Genomic DNA, 9,624 nt, shown 5'->3' on the forward strand with positions numbered 1-9,624 from the left:
TCACATCTAGTATCGGAATAGTAAAGTCAGAGTCTTATTTAGCAAGTACCTCGACACGATTATAATTTTCTGGTATTTTTTTTTACTAAAATAATCTATTCAAGATCCGCCCCTGTTTCATGGCCGATATTTTCGGGAGGTTGGCATCGATTTTTAAACCTTACACACCCCAAAAAATTAAAAACAAACTAAAATCCCGCATGTATATAAATTCAGTTTGAAATCGGATTTACAGCGCCCACTAGATTTATGTGCATTGTTAAATAATCGCCGTATATTTCATATCTAAGACAAGTGACTTCATGCATAAGTGGAACGGTATAACAAAAATTATTTTAGAGGAAACTGTCTGCGACGGTTTTTTTTTTTATCGTCTACACAATTCATGATATTGAAATTCCACTGGGGACGTGATGAATTGCAACTAGGTTATGTTTTTTTAGCTTGGATTAGGTTAGGTTTAATTTTGAATCGATTAGGTTTACTTTGGTTTCAATTAGGTTAGTAAGAAAAGAGATGTAAACAGCAATAAGAATAGTGAATAGGAAGAGAGAGAGAGACAGAGAGAAAAGAAAGATCAAAGAGAATGTGAAAGAAGAAAATGTCAATAAGAAGAATAAGTCAATAATAATGAAAAAGAAGAAAAAGTCAATAAGAGGAAGAAAATATCAATAAGAAAAAAAAAGAAGACGAGGCCAATAAGTTTGAAAAAGAAGAAAAAGTCAATGAGAAGAAGAAAATATCAATAAGAAAAAAAAGAAGACGAGGCCAATAAGATTTAAAAAGAAGAAAAAGTCGATGAGAAGAAGAAAATATCAATAAGAAAAAAAAGAAGACGAGGCAAATAAGATTGAAAAAGAAGAAAAAGTCAATAAGAAGAAGAAAATATCAATAAGAAAAAAAAAAGAAGACGAGGCCAATAAGATCGAAAAAGAAGAAAAAGTCAATGAGAAGAAAATATCAATAAGAAAAAAAAGAAGAAGACGAGGCCAATAAGTTTGAAAAAGAAGAAAAAGTCAATGAGAAGAAGAAAATATCAATAAGAAAAAAAAAAGAAGACGAGGCCAATAAGATTTAAAAAGAAGAAAAAGTCGATGAGAAGAAGAAAATATCAATAAGAAAAAAAAGACGAGGCCAATAAGATTGAAAAAGAAGAAAAAGTCAATAAGAAGAAGAAAATATCAATAAGAAAAAAAAAGAAGACGAGGCCAATAAGAATGAAAAAGAAGAAATAGTCAATAAGAAAAAAAAAAGAAGACGAGGCCAATAAGATCGAAAAAGAAGAAAAAGTCAATGAGAAGAAAATATCAATAAGAAAAAAAAGAAGAAGACGAGGCCAATAAGATTGAAAAAAAAGAAAAAGTCAATGAAAAGAAGAAAATATCAATAAGAAAAAAAAGAAGAAAAGGCCAATAAGATTGAAAAAGAAGAAAAAGTCAATTAGAAGAAGAAAATATCAATAAGAAAAAAAAAGAAGACGAGGCCAATAAGATTGAAAAAGAAGAAAAAGTCAATGAGAAGAAGAAAATGCCAATAAGAAAAAAAAAGAAGACGAGGCCAATAAGAATGAAAAGGAAGAAAAAGTCAATAAGAAAAAAAAAAGAAGACGAGGCCAATAAGATTGAAAAAGAAGAAAAAGTCAATAAGAAGAAAATATCAATAAGAAAAAAAAGAAGACGAGGCAAATAAGATTGAAAAAGAAGAAAAAGTCAATAAGAAGAAAATATCAATAAGAAAAAAAAAGAAGACGAGGCCAATAAAATTGAAAAAGAAGAAAAAGTCAATAAGAAGAAGAAAATATCAATAAGAATGCAAATTAAGGAACTTTTTTGGTCACTACGACTCATTATAAAGTAAATGATATTTTACAAATAAAACTCGTGCGTATATGGCCACCTTTATCAGTGTTTGGCCACCTTTATTACAATAATTGTGTATATAATAAATTATTTTTCGGTAAAAATGTATTTTATTTATATAAAATCGCATAATTGGTCCTTATAACATGATATTCTGAGTTACTTTCGCGCCATCTTGTTCCATCTCCTTATTATGGATCTTAAAGTGTTTCTCCAATCTGCTGGGATGAAAAAACCTCATGTTGCAAACTCGACATGAATATTTTTTGAGTTCGTTGACGTTTTTACCGGAATGGTAAGATTCGTGGATGCGCAGATCAGCTCGGTTCGTATAAGCCTTCGGACAAGTCCTACATTTATGGGGTTTCCATCCCGAATGGATCCCCATGTGACGATTCAAACGAGTGGAATTCACGTAGGCTTTTCCGCATATGTTACAGAGAAATGGACGGTCGTTGGTATGGCTGGTTCGTATGTGCAAAGTCAAATTCTCCAATTGCCTAAGAAAAAATGAAAAATAATAAAAAAAATCGATTAGTACGGAGATAATTCACCTGTATACCTTGTCGCAGTAAGTACAACTGTACGGTTTTATCCCGAAATGTATTCTTTTATGTCTTTCTAGATTAGAATGTATCTTAAACGATTTATTGCAGATTTCGCATAAAAATGGTCTGGTATCTTCGTGGGTTTTCATGTGCAATCTCACTCCAGCCCATCGAACGAAACCTTTATCACAAATCTGGCATTTAAAAGGTTTTTCACCTAATAAATATTCATAAACAAAAATACTTTATAAAAACTATATAATTACAAAACACACGCACCTGTATGCGATCTTATATGAACCCTTAACGTACTCTCATTTGGATATTTCTTATTGCAATAATTGCATACGTGATTTTTTATCACCATGTGACCTTTCAAGTGTCCTATCAATTTCTTCCTTTCGTTGAATGTTTTCAAACAAATGGTACACTACAAATAACATTGGGTAAAAGATTTCGAAATCATTACGCCCAATTTGACGTAAAATTTATTAAAAAAAACAACCTCAAATTGCTCCTAATATACGTAAACGAAAACTTTTCGTCTTTTATTTCGTTATAATGTTCCAATTTAAAAATTTAACGCGCCTAGAGAAAGTTTTATTTATTAACTTTTCGTACACACCACGTAGTAACTAATATAAATATGTAAAAGTACATTTACGTCGTTTATTTGAAATGACTTAAAAATATATACCACCATTTTGAATAACAACATGATCAACTGCATGTCTTATTTTAATTCAGTTAAACTACTTGCCTTTATTTTAATAAATAAACATCCAAGGTGTAACTTTCCCTACTTACTAAACTAATTTTAAATAAAAGAATATCAGATTGTTTATTAGCTAAAACGAGTTATCCTCAATAAAATTACGCTTAATTAATATAAACGAAAAATTCATTATTTGGAATAAAGAAAAAAATAGATATTTGTTGATATATTTACGACGTACGTGACCTACATACATATGGAATGTTTTTAAAATTAAAAAAAGAAGAGTGTTTCGTAAAATGTGATATCTATTTACCACTTACCTACACTTCTTTGTCAAAAAAAAACAATTCCACTTTTCCTGGTGGGAATTTAGCATTTTTCTAAGTAGCAACCGTTTAAGAAAACGTTTTACAGTGAAACTGAACATGAAAAGGTGTAAAAATTATAAAATAACTTTACAAAGAAAATAAATCTGCACACACAAGCATTTGCTTACCCCACGGCGGTCATTTTTAATTGGGCAATAGATCACTTGGATAATTCGTTAATTTCTAAATTAGAAGAAGAATTGAATATGTTTCTGTCATGATTAGAAAATGTAAACAAACTTATTTAAGCTAAGATAACACAATATATCGACATTCATTACAATTTAATTTATGAAAATTCGTCAAATTTCTTACAGAAAAAACTTACCTGTAAATCTTTTGGTTTACACAAAACCAAGTTGTGTTGTTTTAAATCAGACACGTTTTGAAATTTTTTATTACAATTGTAACATTCAAGAACTATAGTATCCAATGTTTTTATGTTTTCTATGGGTTTAATGGGTATTAGAGGTGGTGCATCTAGTGGTAAATCTCTAGATACATCTATGGATTCATCTGTTTTTCGAGAAATAGGAATCAAAGGAGGTATTTCCATAATTTCGTACCCTTTATTTTCCCTCTGAATGTTTTCTTCACTTTTTGAAACACTATTATCGTTATTTTTCAAAAATAAATCTGATTCTAAAGTTGAATTTTCAGTTTCTATATGATTTACTCTATTATCAAAAATTTGTTTTAGAATTGTGTCATTACGTTCAACTTTTTTCTTAAATGCATGCAATTTAACGATTGTACGAATACAAATAGTACATATTTTACTAGGTAATCCATCATCTTCAGAAATCTGAAAGTTAAAGTTTTTACTTACTCTGTTTATGTCTTCAATATTTTTATGTACCCTACCTTAAACGAGAAACATGATTCTATCATTTTTGTTAATTTAGCTGTATAAATATCTTTTAAATAATTTTTACCCGTTATACACATCCTACAACTGTTAGATAAATCTATTTTATCTAAATCTTTTACACACTTTTCTACACTAAACATTGTATATTTATATTTTCAACAAATTAATAAAATAGAAGTAACTTCTTCTTCTGTTTTGTTGTGCTTTGTGTCTATAACATTATAGCTTGCCATTTATCAGTTTTTTAAATACAAGTTTTCGATATTTATTGACATTTCTAAAACAATTTCACTAGATATGAGAGAGATGTGTTGTGTTTTAATAATGAAATCAAATCAGTGATACTGAATACATTGCTTACACTACCACTACACCGACACATACAATTACTCTGTCTGACATTTCGATAATCAAGACAGTGTTGGTGTAGTGGTAGTGTACAAGTTCGTTCGGTATGGATATCACTAACGGTTCCTAAAATTTCAACTCAGTTGAAGTGATTTAACGTATTCGTTTTGATATTTATGATCGGATAATATCGGAAAGTGTAATTCAGCTTGTAATTTCACAACGTTATTAAAACTCAATATTTAATTTATTTCCAAGTAGTTATAAAATAATATTCATTTAATAAAAGCAATGGGTACTTTTCAATACTTTCAATTGAAATAAATGAAATAAATTTTTACTTTTGACGTTTGTTAGTGGCACCCCCTATCGACGATTTATAAATCAACAATTCTAGAAACTCTGGCATTAAAATACGATTGATTACCAAAAGTTTTTGGAAAACAATTTAATATTATGGAAGAATGCGAGCTTAGGAATATTTGTAGAGCTTGTCTCACCGAACAGGGTCAATTTCAATCGGTTTTTGTACCAGAATCAAGCTCTGGAATATCGCTTCATATATCAGAAATGATGAGTGCCTGTTCATCAGTTCAGGTAAAATAGGGTTAAGGGTTAATATCGTCAATTATTTCAATTGCATGAAAAATATTGTAAATTACGAAGTTTGTGTATATTATTCTTATTAACAACTAGGATTATAAAGTTGTTAAATGTCGATAGGTGACTTTAGGAGACGGTTTACCAGAACAAATCTGCAAATCTTGCGTCGCCGATACAATAAACTTTTACTTGTTTAAATTAAAATGTGAAAAAAGTGATAAAATACTCAGAGAAAATCTAAAAAAATCGACAGTGATGTACGAGCAGGAATTTATAAAATGCGACGTTAATACGGAAAATAAATTAAAAAATGAAATCGACGTCGATAAAAACGAGGAAAATCAAAAACAACTAGATCAGTTCGACGTATTCGACACCTACAGTAACTACAGCGATGAAAATTCCATCGAAATGAAAGAAGAGGAGCTTCCGATAGACAAACCCAAAATAAAAGAATTCGAATGTGATATTTGTCGTAAACAGTTCAGTAGAAATGATTTACTCCTAAGGTAAATATAAATATCCGCGACCGGTGATATCTGTGAATATAGTTGGTGAAATTATAGGCATAGGATAGCGCACGCTATGAAAATGGAGAATCACAATATGGATTTCGCTGCCAGTTACCAATTGGACCAAGACGATGAGGATACTCTAGATATTAAAAAGGAGGATTACGTGTACGCTTGTAACCGTTGCGAAACTATTTTTCTCCAAAAGGAAGATTTGGACGTCCATTTGAAATCGCATTTCAAAGAGCAGTACAACGTCGGGTGTCAATTTTGTCAGAGGAAGTTTTCCAGATTGGCTCACTTGAATAGGCATTTGAGGAATGCGCATTATACGGAGAAACATTTCAAATGTGAAGTGTGCGAGAAAAGTTTTTACAAACAGGAACAACTCAGGCATCATATGAATGGACATTCTGGACTTAAGCCTCATATATGTGATATTTGTTGTAAGGGTGAGTATAGAGTCTTGATTTTTGTTCATTTTTCACTAGAATTTATATGATAATTTACTAAATTTTAGGGGTTTAATCAGTATTGGAAAATATGTTCTCCTAATTTGTTTTTAAATATGAATTTAAAATATAAAAAGGCTTTAATGTGTTGATTTTTCATTTTTTTATTGTTTAATATTGAAATAATGCAAAAAAAACTATAAAAACTTATCACTTGAGTATTTTAATCAAGATAAATTATTTTTTAATTTATAACTTACTTTTTGTTATAATTTTTATGATTTAGTAACGCAAAACTACACTTTTGAAAAATCGCGAGGCTACAATATAGGCTTAAAAGTTTCTACCAAGAAGCACAAGAAAATCCAACAAAATTAAAAAGAAAACTGAAACTATGGAATAAACAACACATAACCTCGAAATATTTGGTATAAATTCCACACTTCATTCCAAACATTTGACATGCATATATAACTGTTGATTTATTCTAATAGAATCCATTTAAATTTAATAAAAGAAGAAGCTGCGTTGTCAAACTTTTTAGAAAGTTTTCTTTACACATTCTATATCTAGATTTAAATATTTTCATGCGTAATTCAATAATATACACCCAATATTAAATTTGAAGTTTATTTATTTTGAAATAAAATATTTTACACTAAAAAAATTGATTGAATTCTTTTTGAAATCAGATTTTAATAAACTGCAAAAATAAACTGACAGTAAGGAAATGAGGTTAAGTTGATATTTGATGTCATTAAATATATACGAAAAACAAGTTCGTTTCGCTATACTGGGAAAACTATTTTTTTAATTCTAAAATATTATGAGATTGAAGTTTTCCGACGTTCTTATTTAATGTCTTAGCATTTTAAGGTTAATCCAGGATATCGAACATGATCATATATTATTTCTTTATTTTTCTTAATTCCTTTTTATATATACACACGGTTCATTGCATTGAAATGTTTTTTCAGTGTAATTTGTTATGTCATTTCCGTTTTAAAATATTAGGTGAATGTCAGTCAGTGTTGCCAAAGTTTAAACGTTTCCATTAAAATTAAAGACTTCAAAGAAAAATGTATACTTTTAAAAAATTGAAAGTCCTTATACGAATTTAACATTTCAGGATCAACTTTTTCTTGTAAAATTGTTTAATGTAGTGAAATTCGATCATAAATCATTTAAAAATATCAAATAAATGTAATAAATCAGACTTTTTTCAGTGTATACTGTTATGTTTTATTCCCGCTTGAAAAATTGCGCGCCAGCTATGTAGCAAGTAGGCGGTCGTTAGTCGATGTTGCCAAAGTTACTAAAGTTATTAAACATTTTCATTAAAAAGGATTATTAATAAAAAATTGAAGGTTTTTATACGAATTTAACGGATATATAGTTTTTTTATTAGTATAACCACCAGTTTAACCAACCATAAATACGAAAAATGTTTTTGTTTCCATTGAAGGAAAGAAGTTCGTTAAAAAAGTTTGGCAACGGTGTTTTATTTAGCAGATCTCCGATTCGAATCCCCACCCGTCGTATTTCAAGGTTAGATATTTCGAAGTAACGCGCCGTTGCCAGATGTACTGTGCAATTTACGATAAACTAAAATTATGTGAAGGTATTTGAAAAGGGGTATTTTATGAATTTAGCAAATAAAATTTTTGTTAGGCTTTAACCAGATATCGAATTTGAAAGATCACATGCGTACACATAACGGAGAAAAACCCTTTTTATGTTCCACATGTGGAAAGGGATTCAACCAATTAGGAAATTTGAGGCAACACACTGTAAGACACAGTGGTGTCAAGGCGCATCTTTGCAGTACGTGTGGAAACGGTTTCGCCAGTAAAGGAGAGTTATCGGCTCATCTTAGGAAACATACTGGTAAACATTTTCCCGAAAAAAAAACAACTTTCCCGATATTAATTTTCGCGTTTTCCCGCCAGGAGCTCGTCCTTTCGTTTGTTCCGTATGCAACCACGGTTTCACCACATCGAGTTCACTCACCAAACACAAAAGAATCCATTCGGGAGAGAAACCTTACGAATGCGATACTTGTAAAATGAAATTTTCTAGATCCGGGATCCTTGCTAGGCACAAAAGGACGCATACCGGTGAGAAACCCTACAAATGTAAGGTAAGCTTTATTATCAGGTTGTATATTTTGAAAAAAAATAATTTTTATCTTTTATTTCTACTCGGAAATATATCACAACCCGACAACGTCGCAAAATTCCTCTACGATATTATGTCTACAGTTCGAGTAGTTTTAGTTGCGTTTTATGCTTCACTGTAAAGGGATAAATAAAATTTATTTTTCTTATTTATTTTTTTTTTTCGATTTACGACAACGACTTTCAATAATTTCATTGGCGTGTGGATTATTTACGTTTTAGTTTTGCGACAAAGCCTTCTCGCAGTCCAATGACCTTACATCGCACCAAAGAATCCATACGGGGGAAAAGCCATTTATATGTGACGAATGCGGTCAAGCTTTTAGACAAAGTTCGGCTTTGAAGACCCACAAAAAAACTCATATAGAAAAGGGGGTGGCTAAAACGGAAAAAAATGATAAAGCTACTTGCGTAGTCGAAGCAAAACCGATATTTTTAACGGGCGTTTTTAATACAGAATTCCTACCGGGTTTTTAATGTACGGTTTTTTACTTCTAAGCATTATTGTGTGATATATTATCAAAAAATTTATTATTTATGTATCATAAATCATTTGATAACAAGTATTAACTAGTCTTTTAAGTTTATTCCAGAATAAGATTATTTTATACTATTTGGATGGAGTGCTATTATTTTTTAGTTGAATATATTGTAAATAAATGATCTGTTGAAATTGACTACGTTCGGTTTATTTTCCTGCTCGTACGATCCGTTTAATTCTATGGTTCTAACACACATAAAGTATATAGCTAACTTCGCGCCTGTCGATCAGTGTTGCCAGAGCTGAAGGATATCCGTGAATATCAAAGATTTTTGGATTTATGTAAATTTGAACGAAAAATCAGTTTTATCGGAATTTGGATGATTTAGTATTAAATATTTGGTAGACATTTTAATAATTTTGCCAATAAATTTCATTTTCAACAAAAGAAATTGAGTTGAAGCCAAATACGAAACGCCACACGTCACTTAAAATATGAATCTTTTGTTGAATTTTAGAAATTTTAAGTCATTCATTGTAATACTCTATCAATGAAACGAATATGTCTGTTATACAAAACTAATGATAATAATAACTATTATTGATTTAAATATATTTATGATGAAAGCGAACTGGATTGGATTCTGCCTTCATCTATTTTAAGCAGTACGGCAACGTCGTAAACAC

The 9,624-nt window shown here is 30.0% G+C and overlaps 2 protein-coding genes across 4 annotated transcripts; one reads left to right on the forward strand and one right to left on the reverse strand.

The window, feature by feature from the left end:
- Window positions 1-1,946: 1,946 nt before the first annotated feature.
- LOC130893775 (zinc finger protein OZF-like) lies at window positions 1,947-4,661 on the reverse strand. Of its 3 annotated transcripts, none has more exons than XM_057800133.1 (5): window positions 4,358-4,661; window positions 3,822-4,298; window positions 2,687-2,837; window positions 2,414-2,624; window positions 1,947-2,359 (listed from the first exon to the last, which is right to left on the reverse strand). In XM_057800133.1, exons 1-5 carry the CDS (start codon window positions 4,502-4,504, stop codon window positions 1,999-2,001), a joined length of 1,347 nt encoding a protein of 448 aa, XP_057656116.1. In that variant the 5' UTR covers window positions 4,505-4,661; the 3' UTR covers window positions 1,947-1,998. The 3 variants fall into 3 exon arrangements, with proteins under 3 accessions (XP_057656116.1, XP_057656119.1, XP_057656117.1); XM_057800136.1 differs by having other exon boundaries at window positions 2,422-2,624; window positions 4,358-4,562; XM_057800134.1 differs by having other exon boundaries at window positions 2,414-2,588; window positions 4,358-4,554.
- Window positions 4,662-5,073: 412 nt separating this feature from the next.
- LOC130893772 (zinc finger protein OZF-like) lies at window positions 5,074-9,133 on the forward strand. The gene is made up of 6 exons (XM_057800129.1): window positions 5,074-5,309; window positions 5,436-5,824; window positions 5,882-6,279; window positions 7,951-8,166; window positions 8,229-8,419; window positions 8,679-9,133. The coding sequence occupies exons 1-6, from the start codon at window positions 5,169-5,171 to the stop codon at window positions 8,931-8,933; spliced, it is 1,590 nt and encodes a 529-aa protein (XP_057656112.1). The 5' UTR covers window positions 5,074-5,168; the 3' UTR covers window positions 8,934-9,133.
- Window positions 9,134-9,624: the final 491 nt, after the last annotated feature.

Source organism: Diorhabda carinulata, chromosome 5 (assembly GCF_026250575.1).
Source record: "Diorhabda carinulata isolate Delta chromosome 5, icDioCari1.1, whole genome shotgun sequence".
NCBI classification, from domain to species: domain Eukaryota; kingdom Metazoa; phylum Arthropoda; class Insecta; order Coleoptera; family Chrysomelidae; genus Diorhabda; species Diorhabda carinulata.